This window comes from Lytechinus variegatus, chromosome 5, assembly GCF_018143015.1.
Source record: "Lytechinus variegatus isolate NC3 chromosome 5, Lvar_3.0, whole genome shotgun sequence".
Classification (NCBI taxonomy): Eukaryota; Metazoa; Echinodermata; class Echinoidea; order Temnopleuroida; family Toxopneustidae; genus Lytechinus; species Lytechinus variegatus.
In genome coordinates this window covers 15,129,579-15,151,783 of record NC_054744.1, presented here as the reverse complement: position 1 = coordinate 15,151,783, position 22,205 = coordinate 15,129,579, and the positions used below count along the sequence as shown (strand labels likewise).

Sequence of the window (22,205 nt, the reverse complement as noted above, 5' to 3'; positions counted from 1 at the left end):
CCAATGAATGAACAAATAAATAAATGTATTCATTAATGTTCACCTATACCCAATCGGTATGAATCCCATAAGTGCTGTACTCAATCAAACTAGATTGATCGACTTTCTTTTCGCCTTGATCGGCCATTAAAAAGATTAGGATTGGTTTCCGTACTAATCATTCTTGAATGGGCCACATTTGGGGGCAAGAGACGAAACTACGACCTTTAAATTGTTATTTTAAGGTAAACGTGGGTACATAAATTTTACTGATTGACTAATGTGAAGGTTTGCAATAAATAATTGATCATTGTAATTATTCTATATCGGCTTTCGTAAAAATTGGTTCTGCAATCCGATTGTAATTACTTGTCATGTCATGAAATTAATAGGTAAATACTATCTCCCCCCCCCCTCTCTCTCTTAAATTAACCTAAACAAAGTAACATTATTTCCTTAAGGTTTAATGGCATTTTGTTTTATTTAAAAAGAATTGAAGCTTAATAAGTTTGCGGAAGTAATGCAGTTATGTTTTGTTAACGCACTAACGCGTCAAAATGATGAAATCAATGTGTCAATTAGTCACGCATGAGTGAGCAAACATGAATGACACAATTATCAAAATCACAAACGTCATTGTCAGTATCTAATAATGGTGTATGTTCAAATCCTGTGATTGCTTATCGGTAGACCCGGTTACATCTATCCATAAGTGTTCATCAATATTATTGAAGAAAAAAGAAAAAATAATATTGTCAAGTGTTGCATAACACAAAGTAAAGTCCGAATAGCATGGTCTCATTCAAACAAAGGGCAAGAAAAGGTAATTATTTGCTTTTAACATTGTATAAAATTATCAAATGTACATTTTAAAAGTGACGATATTTTGGGGGGTCCAGGGAATTCAATTCTCTGTTTCCATTTAATATTTGCCTATTCGCATGCTTGACTCAACAGATCGATTAATTGTTTACACAAAAAAGTTATCAAATAAATCACCAAAAATATCTTAAACATTTAATTATACTCAAAACTTTTTCGTTGAAAAGTTAGGCCATTTGACGAAGGGAACATTATTTTTCTTGTTATACGTTACGCGTTCTCATAATTAATGCGTGATCTGTGCATGCAGAAGTTTTCTTCAAAATGCCTGATGACAGAGGCGTTGAATTGTTATTTCCATGAAATCAATATGCCATTAGGTTGATGTGACGTCCCGTGTTGAGGGTAATATCAATACTATGTTCCTCAAAATAATTGAAGTCATACAATATGAAGCAATATTTTATCCATCAACTCAAAATATAAACACATAAAAAAGGTAGATGAGATGTAAAGAACGAATATTCAGATCGCTCCATGCATAATACGGTTGATGAAAGCAATAAATTAAGTTTACCCGTTTCCAGTGAAGATGAAAAGAGGTTTTCATCTGGGAAGCATTTCGTCAACATATAAGCCATCCGACAAGTTCTCAGATTTAATAAATTTCATTGAATTGTATTGGCTCTGGAGCACTGTAACTACGGAAACTGTAGGAAAAAACAAGACTTGTCGGATAAATATTGTATAGGACAGATCCTGTCGTGAAATGCTACCCACGATTTTCTTATTATTGTTGTTTTCTTGTTGTTCTTATTGTGTTTTTTTTTTCATTTAAAAATTCGTTTTCTTCTACTCCTCCTTCTCTCCGTATGTATTCTCCTTCCTCAACCTCCTCCTATCATGCATCCTTCTCCATCTCCTTTGTTTTCCTTTCATCTTTCATTCCTCTTCCTCCTCCCCCTCCTTTTTTCCCCTTTTAACCTTATCCTCTTTATCCCCCTCTCTTCCTTCCTCCCCAAGTCTATCTCTCTTTAATTTCCATTTTTTCATACTCTACCCCTCTCCTCTTTGAATTTTTGTTTTCCCTTCGAATCTCTCTTCCTCTTGTCTTCAATCCTTAATCTCTACCTTCCTCTCACTTAATGTTTCATCAAGTTTATGTCTATATCGCTGTCAAAACTTCCTTATTTTCATACTCTCTGCTCTGTTCCTTTTTGACAAAAATTGATGTTTACCTACTTTTAAGGCCACTTCACACCTTACGAGTTCGCGATCCGATTTTGGAACAAATCGCATTTTGCTCATTTTCTGAAAATGTGAATGGAACATATCATTTTATTTGAGGTTAATATCAATTGAAATAATACTAATATAACCATTTTGAAAGATTGCAAGCTTTTGTTTTGGAGCAAAGGCCAAATTAGTTTCAAATCGTAGCCAATCGTACGACTGCTATGACGTCATTACGACTAGATATTAAATTTGCTTTTATTCCAAGAAGCATAGTCACAGATTTGAGTATAGGTATTTCGAACTTTACACAGTAAGATATTCCATGTCTCAATATTAGCATCTAATTCTACAACATTTTATTCTGAAATCGGGTCGCAAACCAATCGTAAGGTGTGCGGTCGCCTTAATTAGACAAACAGGGCCTTGCTTATAGGCAACGATTTTTAAGGGGGTGCTGGTTTAAATTTGACCATAAAAAAATCCCTTCAAAATACATAATGAAGGTCATCTTGGTCAAGAGAAATTTGACAAGCCCCCCCAAAAAAAAAAATCGCTGCAAAAATAAAGGTGAATTTAGTTAAATTTCTGCTACATACCTACAAGATTTCCAGGCGTAATTACTGCCAATATCTGTGTATAGAATAATACACGCAGCACCCCGTATAGTGCGTCAGCACCCTCAACATCCCCGCTTCCCAGGGCCATGAAGACAGGTCTCATTTTTTCCTTTTAAATTAACTTTCCCATAATAACTTTAAATTAGTTTATAAAAATTCATACTCGAGTAAAAAAAACACTTTGTTATCAAAGTATTGGTATGATTTTAATTACACCAAAAGCGTGTTAGCATCATCTATAATTAATTGATTTTGACTTTGATGGAAGCTCTTACTGAAAAGAAAAATGGTGCAATCACGGAAGCTGTACTAAATAAAAGGAGTTGTCATAACAACAACACGTTTATGGCTTGAGTCAATTTTGTATGTGATATTTCCCTTGTCGTTTTTATTTCTTATCAATATATTTAAAGGCAAATTCAAACTTTTTTACTTATTTTAATATTGAAACAAAAATTAAGATCCTATCTTCTCCTTATTTTAAGATATATCTATATATCCCCCGAAATCAATAGTTTTACCCAGTGTAATTGGAATTCATGCTTTTGGAGTTTCCGTATTTCAAACCAACTCACATTTAAGTAAGGATAAATAACGCGTAACATTTTCTTCTAGACGTTTCGATGTGATTCTTATTTTTTACAATAAACCAATTTTAGTGAAAATACATTGTAATCCGTTCTTGTTTTGGACGAATTAATGGTCATTGTTATCTTTCTCACTCGATTTTCTCCCTGTGAATTTACTATTTCAGAATTAATTGCTGGTTGAATCTCTCCTATCTACCTCATTTTTCAATCTTGCCACCAGAAAATTCAATGAAAAATCGATCCATATGATTCGTAATCCGAAGTACATAGATCAATTATTATTTGTAAGGAGGAGAAAAGAAGCTGGTGTGGGGGGGGGGTCATTATTACCCTGGGGTATTGCCCCCACCCGAAGGAGCCCTGTGTTACTGGAATGATAGATGCGATAACGTCTGTTTTAATTCAAATGGATACATCTTCGAGATGTGATATGATTTTGAAATTGCAAATTCCGTTTCATCATAAATAAATGGCCAACAGCGGTATGTTAATCGGTTTGATACCCTTCAGTATGACAATACGGACATCATAGGTGCGGTTATAATAATGTGTGCTCTATATTTTGACATTACTTGTCCGATCGAATAATTCTCTGGCAATTTCTCATTATTTAATTAAATCCATTCTTACTTTGCACGCAGCTTGAATAAATCAAACAGACGGCGTCAACCACTGATGAAAGTTTGTTGAGCTGACATTTGAAACGGCGCGGACAGCGACTAGTAATATTTGATGGCTTATGAAGCGCGAGGGGGCGAGACTTCCGTACGAGGCACGACAACGAATGCAACCATGGACCAACGAGCTAAGAACGATGTCTATGACTTGATCAAACCGATGCTCGAGAATACTGGAGCACATGGCATCCCGAACATCGTCCGTGCCGAGAACCTCCCGCGGCGTCTCGTCTGGTCCCTGCTCTTCCTGGTCGCTTTCGGCTTCTTCATCGGACTCAGCGGAAACCTTATCCGTAAATATTACAACTTCGATTACAATGTCAACGTCGAAGTCATTTTCGAGCCCACGATCAACTTCCCTGCCGTCACCGTGTGCAACATGAATCCATATCGACAGTCGAGTGTTGTCAACGTCTCTCTCGAGCTGACAGAAATCTTGGGATTGGAGAGCGACATCCCATTGTCGAAGTGGAATTCTTCAACGAACGCATTGGTTTGTTCTTTATCCATCAATTTTATTAATTAAATTCTTTAAAGTAGTAATCAGGTGATAGACCGTGTTTGTTCAAAGAATACCTCATCCCAGACGCATTCATGTTTTTTTTCTTGTGTGTATGTAGTTGCATTCATCCCCTTCCTAATCGATATACTTCTGTGCATTTGAATAGTCCAAAAACGAATAAGATAAATAAAGGCAAATATACTCTAATAAAACAACATTGTTTGGGCCTGTAGTCACGCACTAAAAAGTCTATTTTGAATTTTTGACGTGAAGTACATGTTTCTCTTTTTTAATCATAAGCCTAATTCATATTAGGATTTTAAAGTCATCATTCATAAAGCATGCTTGTCAAAATGAAAGTGCATTATGTGTGAAAATTAGTGCTGCGATTGTGCGCTTATTGTCATTGTTTAGATATAAAACATTTCTCATCTGACTGAACGAAACACTGGCCCCCTTTTTATTTATCACCCTAAGAAAAGGACAAACTCTCCTGAAAATAAGAATTATAATTATAATAATTTCACATGTTTAAATTACGTTGGATTATTCTAAAAAAAAAAAAACTGAAGTACTGATCTGCAAATTTTCAATCCCTCGACTTTCTTGGAAAAACAAACAACAAAGATTGAAGGCATTCGAATAAACATCGATGGCGTACAGATGGAAGGGACTTGGGTGCTCTTGCCCCCCCCCCAAAAAAAAAAAAGTAAATGAATAATAAAAAATAAATAAATTAAACAATAATTAAAATAAAATAAATCATGACCAAGAGAAAAGAAAGAAAAGGAAAGAAAGAAGGGTGGTGTATGATATTATTTTCTGAATATTATGTCAAAATCTATCACAAAATTGTATTTTTGTAATGAAAATTTCGAATTTTTTGGTCGCTCGCAAATTTTCTTTCATAACTTTACGCAGTACGCCATATCTAGCCCCCTCAAAGTTGTCGACTCCTTACGCCACTGACAAACATTATTTTTTCACAGTTAATGATAACAATAAAGCATTTATGAGGCACCGATTTATCTAGTTCCATATTCAGTGGCGCTCTACACATTGCCCCGGCTGTAGCTCCAGCTGCTAAAGGCACTTGGTGCATTCAAGGAATTAATCCTGCCTGGTTCTAAATACTGTGACCAGTTCTAAATACAATTTAGTTTGTCTATACATACATGTACATATAATAACGCTGATCATAGACAGTCATCGTTTATGCCATAGTCAAGTTTGTACATGATTTTAAGGGGATGAAAAAGTAGAATATACACGCCCTTCTGGCAGTAATAATCACATCGACGAAATTAGATTTAAAAGAAAAACTCGGAATCGTCATGTCTGTGACCATGGACTTACAAATCATGATACATTACTTTATATCCCCGATACCCTTATAATTATTTAGAAGCTCAATCATGTTGATCGAGATGAGGGTACATTGGATCATTATGTTCAGCTTCAAGGCGACCATTACATGTGTGGGAGCATAGGAAGTTATTTACTGTATGCCTATAAATGTAATGTATTGTACTGCATTCATTGTTCCTCAACTAAAAGCAATAACATTGGTGTATATATACAATTACAAAGAAAAGATCAGTAAAAATACGAAAGGCTTGCCCTAATTAGCATTGATTGCATACCAATACTGTTTTAGAGAGTTCTACCTATATAGTTTCGAAATACATGCAGGCCTAAACATATTATAAAACAGAAAAGTTTATACACTTAAACTGACTTCAAATAAAGATATTAACAAAATGTAAATCAGTTGAGGTGAAACATATTTAATTATACACCCAAGATAAAGAGAGTAAGGTTAGATATTTGAACTGTAGGCTACAGAAAGTCTGGGATGTTGTTTTATGCCCCCCCCCCCCTTTTTATGTAATTGGAGAACAGTATTATGTTGAGACCCACCTCTGCATGTGTCGGGTAGTATACGCCGAGAGTATTCTGTTTCCGGTTTGGGCAAAAAAAAAGTTACAAGAATTACGTAGTGATTATGAAACATTTCGGTTATGCTTCAAGACAGGACTGATTTATAAATGAATATATTCAAGATTTTTCTTACACGTCTCGATTCAAGGGAAACTATTTAAAAGCTGAGCGAATTACGTGCATTCTGTTGGGTGTTTCATAAAGCTGTTCGTAAGTTAAGAGCTGGTGATCTTTTCTTGTGGTAAGGGATATTCACCATTAATGTTCATTGGTGATTATTTAGGGAATCAAACGAAATCTTATTCAAGGTTATTTTTATGTCAAAACCTTGAAAGTGTATAGATCTTTTTCCTGAAACAATTTTATAAGCGTAATCAAGTAAGAGTTTCAGGTCAAATGTCACTTAAGGTCAATAAACTTTGGCTATATGGGGGTATTTGTTGAATTTCCATCATAACTTTGAAATGTTATGGACATAGTTCATAAAATGTGGACATAAGAGATCAGTGCATGATCGCATTGTATGATCGCAAATCAGTGCATGATCGAAAATCAGAAACATAAATAGCATTAACGTTTGAATAAAATTGAACGGAAAAATAATGCCCAGACAGAGTTATTTCATTGATCAAATTGATCAAAGAATATAACATTGTGGGACACCAAGAGAAATAGAACAAGGAGTAGAAAGAGAAGAAACAATGCAAGTGGAAAGAAAAGTTGTATAATCATTAAATCATTGGAAGCATTCTCCAGAAATACCAAAATTGCGTATTTTTTCAAGGCGTAAATAAGGGTCAACGTAGTCGAATGCTTTTTTCAATTCAGTGATCACTGAACCAGTATATTTCACCTGATCAGCAGCGTTCACCCGTCTATTAATAATTCTAACTAAATATATTAAAAGGAAGTGTTCCTGAACCCAAACTGTTCTTCTAATATGATTTATTTAGATATACGACAGATCATATTATCAATTAAGTTAATATATAAAACACTTCTTTGGGGGTGTCAATATTATTGCCAAATAATTCTCCAAACATAAACTCTGTTGTGAAAAATTGTTCACAAATTTGATATTGTTTTTCAATGACAACCCCCTCACCCCGAGTATATATACAATGGATTATATTATTATAATTAATGTCATCTTTTATTCACGAATGTTGAATATGGAAGCTAAAACTAGCATTCCATAGAGTAGTATGAAGTGTAAGGAATGCTTTGTCAGGACTACGGAGTTATTCCCGAGTTAAATTACCAGAAAACCGCCGATTGTTTTTTTTTGTGTGTGGTTCTTTTTTCTTCTCTTTTTTAGATTTTTACTTCAAAATGCTTAGACTGTTCTTGTAGAACTTTATCTATGCAAAATAGGTCAAGTGTGTAGGATAGTCTTTAAATGAGGATAAAACGACAACCTGAAAATTATGTATATTTATTTTTTCAGTATGGAGACTGGGAGAATCTCGAATTCTCTTCATTAGATGCTTTTACGGAGATCCTCAAATCGGCAACCCAAACGGTCGGTAATATGTCTTACGAACAGCGGTTTAACATCGGTCATGAGCTCGATGATATGTTACTCAGTTGCACGTTCCATGGTTCACCTTGTGCGCCTGCGTAAGTAAATGCTCTTTAAAAAAATCATTCTATCATTTTATTGTATTCGAGTTAGTATTAAAAATAATGTGACACACTAAACTATATTCTTGTGCATAATCCTCCAAATTCAGAATGTATTGATAAACATACTTTTGGTACAAATTGTACCATACGTGTCTGTCTACATTATTGATTTGCCTGACGCTTATTCATTGGGTGATTTCAAGTACGGTGTTGAAATCTGGTATTGGTGTTGTGACAACACCAACACGAGCCACAACACCGTACTTGAAATCAGGCTGGTGTTGGGATTGACCTCGAAAAATGACGTATTTCCGGCAGTTCGTGTTGAAGAATGGTGTTGAATGTCGTCTGCTAAACACAGCACTGCGGCTGGTGTTGACGATCTACGTGCAATTTCCCCATTCACCAACACCAACCCCCAGGAATGGGAAAATCATGATTTCAAGTTCGGTGTTGGTGTTGGCAATCTCAAGCTCGTGAACAGGCGGCCAACACGATGAAACATCCCAGTAAAATTAACTTTTACAGTTAAGATGAGTTCAAATTATATGAGCTTTATATATTTTGATGAAGAATAATGTTCACTCTTTCGAATTCTTGAATTAATTAAAGCATTGGTATACTGTACGATGAGAATTTAATGCATTTCTCTCTGATTTCATTTTCGTCGTCGAGTCACTTCTCGCTTGAAGTTGAGATGATTTAGCAGCGCAGCGCAGAGGCGTGACGTTATGTGCTATCGATAACGCAACCGGTTATCGTTCTTCTGAACTCAGCTCGGTGTCGGAGCTCGGTTCAGCGGACTTTTTACGCTCTCAACACCAACACCAACAGCGAACACCGTACTTGAAATCACCCATTGTATTTCCATATTGTTTTTACCTATTTTATTTAATTGTCACTTTGAATCAAGATCAAGATTCAAAAGGCTGTATTGAAGATATTCAAATTTTCCACATGCAATTGAAGAACTCATCCACGTCTGTTTTAAATATTCTTACAGCATTTGGAGTAAACTAATCATTCTTTTATGATAACTGAAAGAAAATAACTCCTATTCAACCTGGAATGTATACATGCACATGAATAGGCTTATATGGGACTCAATAATTGATGAAGGATAGACAACTCTTTCTTCTACCCCCCCCCCCTTCTTTCTTTATTCGAAATTCCATCTAAAACAGAGAGAGAGAGACATGCTCCCTTTCTATCTCTTTATAATCCATATTTATCTCTCTAAATATTGTTCTATTTAATTACCCATATAACACTAAAATCGATGAAAGACAAGAAAGGGTTTAATATACGTTTTATATGATGATGCCCCCCTCCCCCCCCCCCGGTTTCTACTTCTAAAGAACCACACGACGGTCGTTGTCATGGTTAAAGCAATCTGCGATCGTGAATCAACTCAGACCAGGGGCCCGTTTCATAAAACATTTGCCGCAGCGGCAACTCCCATTTTCAGCGGCAAATCTGTGTTTCTGCGGCAAATCTCAAAACAGCGGCAAGTTTCCGTTTCATAAAACTTTGCCGCAGATACTTTCAGCGGCAAATGACAATTTCTGCGGCAATATTTGACGCAGCTATTTGAGCTGCGTCAAATATTTGCCGCAGATACTTTCAGCGGCAAATGACTATTTCTGCCACAATATTTGACGCAACTATTTGAGTTGCATCAAATATTGCAGCAGAAACAGCTTTTTCATCAAAATATCAACAATTTGGAGGGCCTAACAGCCATATTGCTCAATTTTTTGATGATTTTGATTTGATAAATTGCTTTTTGTCATTCTAAATAGAAAATACAGGTATTTTTACTCATTGACAAATAAAAAGTAGATATTTATTGAATCATCATTCTTTCTTTTTAAAGTAAAATTTATTTCAATAAATAGGTACATAGGAACATCCATTGTGTTCCTGCAAAATTACTCTTTCAAAAAAGCTTTTCTTTATCCTGTAAAAGAATGAATAAATGATGTCTCATTTTGTAAAAGATGTTGCACCATTGGCTTTTGAGTTCAAATAAGATTCATTTCATAAGTGCTGTTTTTGCTGCTGTTGGTTTCTGCTGATGTGTTTGTTGAATTCCCGGAGTGGTTGTTGAACATCTTGATGTTGTTGAGGTTGCCAGTGTGGTTTTTGCAGATATTGTTGATGCTGCTGTAGTTGTTGGTATTGGTCAATGTAGTCGTTACATCTCCTGTGTGTTTGCTGCTGTTTTTGCTCCTGCTACTGTTCATGTGATTGAAGTACCTGAAATAGTAATTAATTTATAATGCATGAAAGCAAGATACTAAAGTTATTCCTAATTTCACTTTCATTGTTAACCCTTAATAGAGTGGGGGGGGGGTGAAGGCACCTTTTGATACTTTGCAAGATTTATCCAAATGGACAAGATCCTCAGGCACCCCCCCCCCCCCCCCCGGATGACTTACTAGAATAGCCTCATCTAGTAAGATGTATTAACAGGATTTTGTACTCATTATATTCAGTTGATTTTGTATGAACTCAATTCATCAAATGAATGTAAAGGGTCTACCAGAAAAAAAAATTCTGTGAGCTTCTTCGGGTAATCTTTCTGAGTCCTTTTACTCCTTTACTGGAATATTAATAATTAAAAACATGAAGTGAGTTTGACAGTAATTTGACATGTTGCATCTTTATAGGTGGTAGTGGTGGGGGTCAATCATTATAGAAATGCAGAATATTCATGTACATGTACCAATTTGGCAAGAGAAAGCAAGTCACATTATCTACCAATGATTGATATTGGTTTGTTACTTTTGCAGCTGAAAAAAAATTTCATCAACACCTCAAACTTAGAGTTTAATTCTAAAATTTGGATTCTTGACAAAGAGCAAATCAAGAAGACAAAAATCATTCAAATTGTTATGTGACTTACTTCCTATGCCAAAATGAATCAGAATTATAAATAAGTTTAACTTACGGATAAATCACATTTCTAGGCTCTTTGTCTGGCGCTCCAAACCCTTCAGTCGTTGATTTTGGCATGGCTTGTCTTTCCGGAACTGCGGACAAAGCCTCACCTGAAGGAATAAATTAAATTGAAATTTTCAAAAAGTAGGTTTTTGTCAGGGGGGGGGTTGGGGGTAAAGGGTTCAAGATGGGTTAATATGAACAAAAATGCAACATGCAACAGTAAATAATATATAAGGAATCTCTGGTTGAGAAACGTCACTTCATGCAATTATTCCTCATAATTTATCTTGCACACACATATACACATAGTGAGGATGGGTGAGGGGAGAGAGAGCGAGCATCGTCATCGTACATGCAAAAAGTATTAAATCCTTCACTGGCGTATAGATGGGGGCCATGCCCCCCCCCCCCTGTTTCACGACCAAGAAAAAAAAGGAGAATAAGAAAGAAAGGGAACGGGAAAGGGTAAAATAGAGAAGTATTTACTGAATATTATTACATCAAAATCTTTCCAAATATTTGATTTCTGTATTAAAAAGTTCAAAAATTTTGCTCTCTCACATCTTTGGAGAACTTTTGTTCCATCCGCCATATTTAGCCCTCTCAAAATATTTGGCTCATTACGCCACTGAAATCCATTGTAGGAATTTTATGTTTGCTTAATGTAAACATAATCTAACCCTAATAAGACTGCAAGGGTATTTTTGAGGCAGGAAAGATTGGCGGAAGGGGGGTGGGGGCCCTCAAGATTGACCGTTAATTGTGCAATTGTGAAGAAATGCAAAATGCCTGCCACAGATGAAAAAATTGTATATTTGATCATTCTAGAATTATTTAAATTTATTTTTAATAAATATATTTTACTAAATCATGCATGAAATTAGAAGTTGGCTGGAAATCTATAAACAAATCCCTTAAAGTTTTTTTTGTTCAGACACATAAAAATCAAATCCCTTTCATCTGTATTTTTTTTTCCTTTCTGAAGTATTTCTTTGTTTTTTATACTTTTTTATATTGTTGACAAAATTTTCTGATCATAAGCACCATGAAATTAATTGATTTTAATCAGTAAAATAAATATTAACCAGTATGATGCAATTATGAATTTTAGCTAGAAACAGATTTTGCATTGGATTTGTTCATGAAATCACATTTTAAAGCAATTCTGACATGTGTACTTACATGATGTTGCGTAATTTCAGAACCGGGTACCCAGGTGTCACAAATTTTGTCCGAAAACTCATGAATCTTTAAAAAAAAGGCATATAATGACGCGGCACCATCTTTCATGTTGTGGATTTAACATGAAAATTTTTGGGCCCCCACCGCCGTTTTAGGGTCAAATCAGATTGCACATCATGATGGATTTTACTGATATTCATTCTGCAACCCATATTTCAAAGACTATCCACCATATCTAAAATTGATTTTTACCTGTGGCAGTATGTTAGTCTCTGCATTTCTACAACTGTGGCCAAATATTCTACAAGTTCATTAGATGGGCCCTTGGCATTTTTCTTATTGTAGGAGACCAACAAGCCCTGGCTTTGAAGTTCCTGGTCTATCCTTCTCCAGCTGCAATATCTGGTCAGTTGAGGACTTGGGGGCTTTGTGTCAGGAGTGGTCTTGATAGTGGCGGTGGCAATGGTGATGGCAGTGGCAGAAGCAGACTTGGTGGTGGTGGCATCAGCAGCACTGATAGTGGTGGCAGCAGTGGTGGTAGTGACTGCAATTGCAGCATTGTTGATGGTGGTATACGCCTCATCACGGCCAAAATTTGCTCCTGCTGCCACGCTGCTGGTCTCCATCTATTATGTTTTAAGTAGAATAAACATGAAAACATTTGATTATAAACACATCAACTTCAGAACACTAGTATATTGATAATAAAACTTGTAGATATAGCAGTCAAAGCATAAAATGAAATTCTACAGAAGAGTACATGTACCTTCTAATAGAATTTCAGACCACCTTGAGGATGTTATGCTCAAAGCAAGGTTTTTATTTGACAACATTGGTCAAAGAGGAACATGGATTTAAATATCAGAACACAACTCGTATCATTGGTTGATCAATCGTACTGTACAATACCCCATTCAGATATACATTGACCAATTTCTTGTTGAAACACATATATGTCTTTGTTATCAATCTTGTAGGGTATAGAGTGCATGTTGATTCTATATTCAGTGTTGTATACCGAGGCTGGCCTCGGGACCAGAATTTGCATCCTCGAAGCCTGATGTCTCGGCCTCAGTCGCTCTATCTTGATGTCTCAGCTCCGAGGCCTGACAAATGCGGTCATTTCCAGCACATAAATTGTGTCTATCATCAACGCCATGTGCAATTTCTAATGCACACATTATTATTAGATCTAGATTCCACCCCCCCCCCCCCCTCTCTATAGATTATATATACCGGTAATATATATATGCATATTTTGCCTGTTTTTTTATTTATTCTATTTATTTTCAATTTTTTATTTCATTTATTTTTTTTTCTTGGGGGGGGGGTCAATGGTCAATTGAATTTAACAAAAAACATGCAAATAATGCTCTGAATAGCCCTTTATTCCCTTCATTTTTGTTACTTTGAGCCCTAAATGTGCATGCGCCGGGTCAAGCTAGTGCTTATCTTGTTGCCCGAGTCGAATTCTACACGTTAGGCTAGGTGGTTACCCTGGCTAGGCCGTCGGGATATCCCTGGGGGCCCCTTGAAAAAATACTCTTTTTAATTTAAAAAATGCTCTAAGTAGCCCTTTATTCCCTTTAATTTTGTTAATTTGAGCCCCCTAAATGTGCATGTGCATGCATGCGCCGGGTCAAGTTAGGGCTTATCTTGTTGCCCGAGTCGAGTTCTACAAGTTAGGACACGTGATTACCCCGGCTAGGCTGTCGGAATACCCTTTAGGCCTCTCTCAAAAAAAATTAAAAATTTCATACCCTTTTATTCACTGACTTTTGTCCCCTGAAAGTCCTCGTATTAGGGCAAGCCAGTGATTTTATGGTTGCCCGAGACGTGCTGCACCTTTTAAACCCCCTAGCTAGCTTTCAAAACCCCTAATTTTTAAATATCGAATATTGAATATCCGTCCAACTTCACACGCGTTTGAATATCGAACCTGAATATCAAAACCAACTTCACAGTTTGAATATCGAATATCCAACCAACTTCCTGCCGGTCAAATTTTTGCTAACTCACAGCTTTAAAAAAAAATTAATTTTGCCTTTTTTTATTACTGTCTGGCCACCAAACTTTTATACTCGCAAGCCACCCCCCCCCCCCCCCCCCCCCCGAAAACTATAAGAAAAACAACCCAACACAGTTACAGAGCTTGAGTACAATATTTGTGTAAGTTAACCCTTCCCCCCCCCCCTGCCCCCTCAACTTTAAAAAAAAAACATGCCCAAGCCAAGGCCAAAGGCAAAGTCCAAACATGAGCGTGAACATCAATCTAACCCATTCATGACATGATTTTCGAGACTTGACTGTATTTTTGTCGCCCACAACAACCCAAGCCACAAAAAAGGCTCACTCTCACACAGCTGTTCACATATCGCACTGAATTAGGTAATTAAAGACTAAAGTCAGAAAGAAAGACAGATGCAACTCAAGACAGTCGCAACGCGGCTCATTCGAGCTCCACCCCACACACATCAACACTACTGCCGTGTACTACGCCGAAGCTCCGGGATAGCGAGCACTCGGCATCTCGATGATACCTCCACGATATCCCCGGGCAAAATGCATGTTTACCTCGTAGAAAACGATGGAAATATGATATGTATTATCAATGTCATTCTTTCGGAAGTGATTTATTTATTACTTTATCAAATGATGTAATAATTATATAAATACGATAAGTAGAAAGTACTTACATCTCCGATTCAAATTTTCCGTAGATTCTGTCACCATCCAAATTTTATCGCAGACGACGTGTGTGAAGAAAAAAACCGGCTGTTAGCTGCATATCAGGCTCGTTCACGAACTATTTTTCATTAAATTATTTTTATTTACGATAACAATTTGTCATTGCTTTTATGAAATGGATATTTGCAACTATGACAAGTTGCCATTGCAATAACAAGATTTGCCATAGATATGGGAGATGTTACAGTTGCAAGTCAAAAGTTTTATGAAACGGGCCCAAGAGGAGCTAGCTTGGATAAGTCCAATAATGCAGGTTCTTGAAACAAATCAATTAATGTAGGAAAATTCTACCTTAAAAATGCAGCCCCCTTAAAGAGATGGTGGGTTTGTTATAATGGACTGCTAATGAACATGAGGTCTTAATGGAGTAACAGAAAACAACATTTTAGCTATCAGCCACATGGCAGAAAGGGTCGACAAACAGAATAGATCATGACAAACATACACTAAAGATGCACTAAAGATCATTTCGCCTGATAATAGCTAAGATGGTATTCGGTCACACGTCGATCCATGTTTCGAATGGTTGTCTGATGAAAAGTAGCTACAGTTTGTGAGGTTAAAAAAAATGCATTTACCTGTGAATCCCATAAACACGAAGACAGGGTGGCGCAAGGGTATATGGGAGTGGGGGCGGAATGATATGAATGTGAAGTCTATTTTTCGCCCACAATTGAATAAATAGGGCAATTAATGGAGAGTTACAGGTCCATTCCTCTCTTTAAACATGGACCTACTACTCTGTCCATTCTTTATGATACTCTTCTTTATTTTTTTCTTCATTCTTCCTTTCTTTATTTCTCCCCTTTTGCTGCATAGAAAGTCATGAGGCGATTGCCTTTTGTAGCCCCACCCCTGCCCAGAGATGTTCAAACGCTTCTTACAATGACGTTTGTTTAAAAATATGTAAAGCCCAATTTAAGAAATTATTTACAATGTGAACATGATGGGCTGGAAAATCTGGATTCGTCCGAGCCTACCACTTACGCGGCAGGATGGAATATACTTTTGAATTGTTTAAAATATGTGCATTTCTTTAAGATCAACATTTCATCCACGTAGCACCGAGAGTGGAATTTTCGTAAATATTTGATGATTCTAAGTTGTTGACCTTTTTGTCTTGCCGAGGTGTTGATGCAGCGCTAACTTTACATCGGCACAGCACCAAAATTAAAATGAAGCAGGTTCTTAGAAAAACATCCGTAAAATGTTGAGCTATTAGTAACATTATTTGGATCGTTGTATCTGGGAAATGCGATATATTGTTCTTCCAATACCGATACCTGATCAACATTGGAGATTACTTGTTTATCCTTCGTTCAGTGACGTAACAGGCGGGGGGGCAGGGGGCAAGCTTCCCCCCTGGCGGAGTTCACCGGGAAAATAAAAAAAACCGAGAAAAATGAAAAAACGGGGGAGAAAGAAAGAAAGAAAGAAGGAAAGAAAGGAAAGGAAAGGAAAAAGAGGAAAGGGGAAAAGGAAAGGGAAAGGGAAAAGAAAACTAAGAAAAAAAACATAAAAAAGGAAAATGGGAAAAGAAGGCAAGAAGAACATGTGAGAGAGAAGAATTCCCCTGATTAGCATGATTAGTAAGACAGGGAAGTGAATTAAAGATGACAAAAAGTCAAACAAAAGCGGGAAATGAAGGTAAAATTGAATGAGCTAAAAGCTAAACTGGAAAATAAAGAAAAGGGACAAGAAAACACGACCGGGCTGCCGAGGATTGAAGATAACGAGCGGGAAGAAAGATGGATGGTATATAATGTATGAAAGTCTATCATTAGCTTGCTAAACCCCCCAAAGCTACCAGGGGCTCTGACAAGACCCCGTGCAGTGGGGGCGCTACATCTGTAACCTTTAAATGGCTCTATAACGGCCCCTGTATGGACCCTTCCTGCATTTGGCTTTGCGTTGAAGCACTGGCGTAGCGGGGGGGGGGGGTTCCACAGCCAAGGGAATATAAACGAAAATAAAGGAGGGAGAGAAACGAGATGAATGGGGAAAAAATATGACATGGTATTTGCTATGATGTAAAAATCTATCACATAATTAGAATTTCATTTCAAATGCCATTTTTCTTTCTGGCTCGCTTCGCTCACTCAACTTTTTACAAATTTTCGCACACTTGCTATGGTGTGTTTCCTCATATTTAATTCTCTTTTAAATATATAACATTCAAATATTTGGATGATTACGGTTCACAACTGCATTAAATTTATGTGTTGTGTGAAAGCTCTATAAATATACACGCAATTTGGTTAAAATTAGTGGCCACCTCTATAAAATTGCTCTAATAAAGAGGTTCTGGAGCTCCGCCCAGGACCCCACCCACAAAGCACTGTTGTATGGAAGAGGTTGGACCATGGCTTCAAAAAGTTCTACAACCAAACCAAAAGGAAAAAAGGATTAAAGAAAGAAAAGCAAAGGAAAGGAGTATCATATTTTTCTGAATATCACGTCAAATCTATCTGCAAGTTAGATTCTCATTTTCTCTTTGATCTCGCTCGCTTCGCTCGCTCGGGACTTGAACTACTTCTTGCCACACGCGCCATACTGGGCCCCCGGCCCCTCGAGCATAGAGCTTCGCCCTGATGCTCGCTCGCACGATCATAACAAAAATCCTGTTCACCGTAGCGTACAGACCAAACAAACAAAGAGAAAAGGAAAGAGAGAAGGGTTAAATATGATTTTATCTTTTTAACATTATGTCAAAATCTGTCACAAAATTGGATATTTGTGATAAAAATGTCAAAGTTTTTGCTCGCTCGCATTTTTTTTTGCCCGAAACACCATGTCACCCCCTCTCATTTTTTTTCATGACGCCAATGCCTGTCCCATGATATGACCGGGATTTTTTTTGCTTTTGCCCCCCCCCCCCCCGGCCACCGACCCCTGTTACGCCCCTGCCTTCATTCACCAACCTAAAATTATTTGATTGATACTGTGCACAGTTGCTGTATCGAGTACCTGCGCTCCAGGAAAGTTGACCTTGGCCATCTTGAGATGCCTCCTCATTAATCAATGGTCATATAGAATTCATAGTTCTTTCGGTCAGAGTGCCGGAGGGGAGATGACGTTTTGATCTGTGGTGATTAATCAAAGGATTGATTAATTATTGAGCAGGTAAATCAGCACAGAGATATCGTTTTACGTGACTTGTACACAGCTTGAATAAAAAAAAATAGCAGGGGAACAATGAAACACAAACGGAAGGAGGGGGGCAGGATCAACAACGGGGTAGGCTGGCTCGGTTCTATACAGGGGAGGGGCTTTGGGGGTTCAACCCCCTTCTCATCTCCCAAAAGAAAATTACTCGACCCCCCCAAAAAAAGGTCACAAAGACGTATGTACATGTATACACACTGCATGTGATAGTAATAATAATACAGTGTTATAATACAGTAATTATATAATTACTATATAATATAGTAATAATAATACAGTGCTGTGTTATGGACACTTTTACTATTAAAATTTGACAATTTGAAGAGGGTAGTTACCAGAACCTCCGGCGCGCTACTCTGGGAGGGAGGAAGCTGAAGCAAGATAATGATCACTGACCATGTTTGCTTTGAATTAAGTCTCAGTAACGGAATAGAATGAAAATACGTATATAAGCATTTTTACTCAAAACTTTAAAACCCGGGGGGGGGGGTACTTCCATTCACGAGTGGATACCATGCGCGACCATGGGGTTTCGAAAAGCACCCTAAACACGTAATTTCCATATTCTGAAAATGCACCCCTTAACAAGTATTGGCGTGTGAAACCCTACCCTTAACAAGTATTGGAAACAAAACGATACACTTGGCAAATATTCCCTGAAATGAACCCCTAAACAAGTACAGGAATGTTTTATTGTTACGGGTCCTTCGGTCGTCGGCTTTACCTTATTTGTTTAGTACGACCCCACCTTCTACACCTCGCGCAAATCGGACTCTAAACACGAAGTGTTGGGGCAAAAACGACATCCTTAAATACATTTTAATTTTGTTTTATCATCTCCGCAAATTCGACCCTAAACACGTAATTTTCCTCGCGAAATAGATACCCTTTTTTTCATTATTTTTGTGTTTTTGATACCCTTATCACGTTACGTACGTAACGTGCCCTATCATGAAAAGGACATCCTTTTTACGTGATTTTTTGGTGGCGCATGGTATCCACTCGTCAATGTAAGTGCCCCCGGGCTTTGAAAGAAAGAGTTAATTTTTCATTGATTAAAAGACTTGCTATAAATCACTTCGGAAATAAAATACAGTCATGAATTATGAGAGTAATTATAATTATATAAATGATGATAACGATATACATTGATATGCCGCAATTTTCCTTTTAAAAATAAACCGTTCCGATCACACTGTTTTAAATATTCTCAGGTATGATTCAAGCTGCCGCTTTGAGCCATTCACCTCACCTGGGTCGAGTGCAGTATAATCACACCATTATGAAAAAAAAATCAGCCACGCGTCCCAAGATTTCCGTTTATTTTTGGCGACACTGAAAGGAAACTTCATTAATGAAAAGAAAATGAACTAACACACAGCCATACAATCATATAATCATTGATCTAGTAGATATGAATGATTGCTTTATAATTCAATGAACGACCACTATTCTCATAATGAATTTTCATGTTCAATTATTTAGGATCAACCATCAACCATGCATTAAATTTGGCGGCATGGGTCAATGATCTTCAAAGCAGCTAAATCTGTTTAACGATGCAATCATGGATAACCATCATTTATTTTTTTTACTGCAGGCTATTCTGCCGATAATCATCCCCTTGTTCAATCATGTAGTTCCCACTGGGACGTGCCCGAGCAATACTATATGAAATGGATTTAACAGACATTGATTCACATGACACGACGTTGTTATGAAACAGAAAGTCAGATCGTCAATGCAGTCACACCACCGATAGCGATCCCAAAACTGACCGAATGGATGGTATTATTACAGTTAGCGCAACATCGGATTGTATCGATTAGTCGAAGTGAATGTGGCAACACTTAACCGGAGGGGGGGGGGGAGAAAGAATCATGATTGCAAATTATGTTTCTCCATCCCAGTAGACATTACTGCTCAAACGTATATTAGCAATACTTATGAGGTGGGATGAAATACCAATCCAATGAAAATGTGAATAGCCGTTATAACTACAAATTGCAAAGGTGACAATCTATATAACATAATAAGAACATCTATCTTTTATTTTCAACATTATTTCCTTTTTAAGCCTGAATACATTTTGGTTTGATTTCGGTGTGCATGATGACATGATACACACCTCTCTGATACTGCTTACATTATTTCGAGAAATATTTTCTCGAGTATGTAAGCATTGTATCGCATTTACAACACATTCAAGGCAAAGTTTTGTCATTCGGTTTTTGTACAAGAAGACCTCGATGAAAAGAGAGAAAGTTTTGTTATAAAATACATGAACATAATTTTTATTTTGTTTTGTTTTTTTCCAGGAATTTTACTTGGTTCTTTAACTACCTTTATGGAAATTGTTACACCTTCAACTCAGGGGTCGCCGGCCTACCATTACGGTCAAATGAAATAGGACCCATATATGGTAAGTCATTCTTCTTGAGTGAATACGGCACGGTTTGTAGGGCTACTGATAAAGACTAATTAAGATGTAGTCTAATGTTACAGGGATGATTTCTAGAGAGGCTTTTAAATCGAACGAAAGGAAAGGAGATATGGAGAGGGTGGGAGGGACTCAGAGGGGAAAGATAACAGTGAGTGAGAGGGGAGAGAATTCTTCCTATAGTGAACGCTTATTTTGTGTAATAATGATAATAATATCTTTTGCCTGAAGATATATAGCGCTGCTAATATAACCCCGGCTTTAGCTCGAGCTACCATCACCGGTGCTCAGTGCATGCAAGGAATTACTCATGCCCGGTACCCATTCACCTCACATGCGTCGAGTGCAGCAAAGTGTGGGTAAATTTCTTGCTGAAGGAATATACGCATTGGCTAGGATTCGAACCCACGACCCTCTGTTTCAAAGGCGAGAGTCAGAACCACTAGACCACGACGCACCCACAGTACAGTAGGTCGATTAAAAACACAACACGCCGACCATGCCGACATAATATTATACAGACAGGAGAAACCGAACCTGAAGCCTTGGTATTTGGATTTGGAAGATAATAATCCTTCATAAAATGATAATGTAACTGAATAATTAGAGAATTAGAGAAAGTTCACCGACAGGCCACAGACAAGCTTAATGCGAGAGATTGAGGGTGATGGTAAATTAAACAATTTCAGTAAATTATGTACAGAGAGGAGACATGGATCATCGTGCATGCATTGGGTCGATGTGATTTCTTTTTATGTATTCATTTTTCCTTTATTTTTTCATTTATTCATGTAGAAATTACTTACTATACTTTTTTTATATTTGATTTGATTTATTCATTTCAAAATTCCAATAAAAAAGTTTATACAAGTTCAATCTTTGTCTTCAGCAAAACATAACAATAAGCAAATGACATAATGAATAATATATGCATACATTCATTCTAACATTCTTATTGAAATATGATTATACTTGACAAATTTATTTTCTTTATCATTAAAGCAATTAGCAGACAAAAATTGTAAAAATGCATACATTATATATATCGACATAATACATTTTGAAATGTGGGGGACCTAAATCTTAAGCTTAGAGCTTAAAATTGCTGGAGGCCTCGAAAGGGAAAGAAAACCAGACAAACTGTGCAATACAATTTGCAGTGCAGTGTAATTTCATAAGACACCATTACAGCAAAGGTCATATCTACCGCTATGTCTACATCTAACATAGATTGGGTATAGAAACACATTCACGACAATCCGCGTTGATGCATCGCGACATAATTTATACCGATAACGGATTTCATTTCAAAAGAACATTTACAAAAAGAGCTAACTGATAGCCTACTAAATAAGATCCCGTGCTACGATCCGGTGTATTATCACATGTCTATTCCAGGGGCTGCGGAACTGTTTTCAAAGTGGGGGAGGGGGTGAGCTAAGCTGACCATGCAAAAAATAATCACAATCACATGATCGTTTTAAAGGTATTGTTTAACTTTGTGAGCAGCCAATTTAAAAAATTCTCAAACCAAGATGAAACATGTGTAGTGCATGTATTAGAACTAATAAACACTAAAAACAACCATTATTTGAATGACAAGCTAAAATTACAAGGCAAACCCCGATTTTGTAAATAGGCGTCTTATAGACACTTAAATAGTACACATAAGTGTGTGGGATGAAATTAAGATGGTGTTTCCGGTCACCTTGAATTTCAATTTTTGAAGCACTT

The 22,205-nt window shown here is 36.9% G+C and overlaps 2 protein-coding genes across 4 annotated transcripts in view; one reads left to right on the top strand and one right to left on the bottom strand.

Annotated features, from left to right (window-relative positions):
* Positions 1-3,776: 3,776 nt before the first annotated feature.
* Positions 3,777-22,205, top strand: part of LOC121415542 (amiloride-sensitive sodium channel subunit gamma-2-like) — a 38,112-nt gene continuing 19,683 nt past the window's right edge. The window contains exons 1-3 of the mRNA XM_041608781.1: positions 3,777-4,414; positions 7,812-7,984; positions 20,350-20,453. Of these exons, the coding sequence (XP_041464715.1) occupies positions 3,977-4,414; positions 7,812-7,984; positions 20,350-20,453 (715 nt within the window). The 5' untranslated portion in view covers positions 3,777-3,976. The remainder of the gene's footprint in view (positions 4,415-7,811; positions 7,985-20,349; positions 20,454-22,205) is intronic.
* Positions 10,059-14,900, bottom strand: LOC121415543. Of its 3 annotated transcripts, XR_005970019.1 has the most exons (4): positions 14,815-14,900; positions 12,371-12,744; positions 10,944-11,043; positions 10,059-10,249 (listed from the first exon to the last, which is right to left on the bottom strand). XR_005970019.1 is itself a non-coding variant. In XM_041608783.1 (3 exons), the coding sequence occupies exons 1-2, from the start codon at positions 12,742-12,744 to the stop codon at positions 11,040-11,042; spliced, it is 378 nt and encodes a 125-aa protein (XP_041464717.1). In that variant the 5' UTR covers positions 12,745-12,818; the 3' UTR covers positions 10,059-10,249; positions 10,944-11,039. The 3 variants fall into 3 exon arrangements, 2 of the variants coding, with proteins under 2 accessions (XP_041464717.1, XP_041464716.1); XM_041608783.1 differs by lacking the exon at positions 14,815-14,900 and having other exon boundaries at positions 12,371-12,818; XM_041608782.1 differs by lacking the exon at positions 14,815-14,900 and having other exon boundaries at positions 10,944-11,038; positions 12,371-12,818.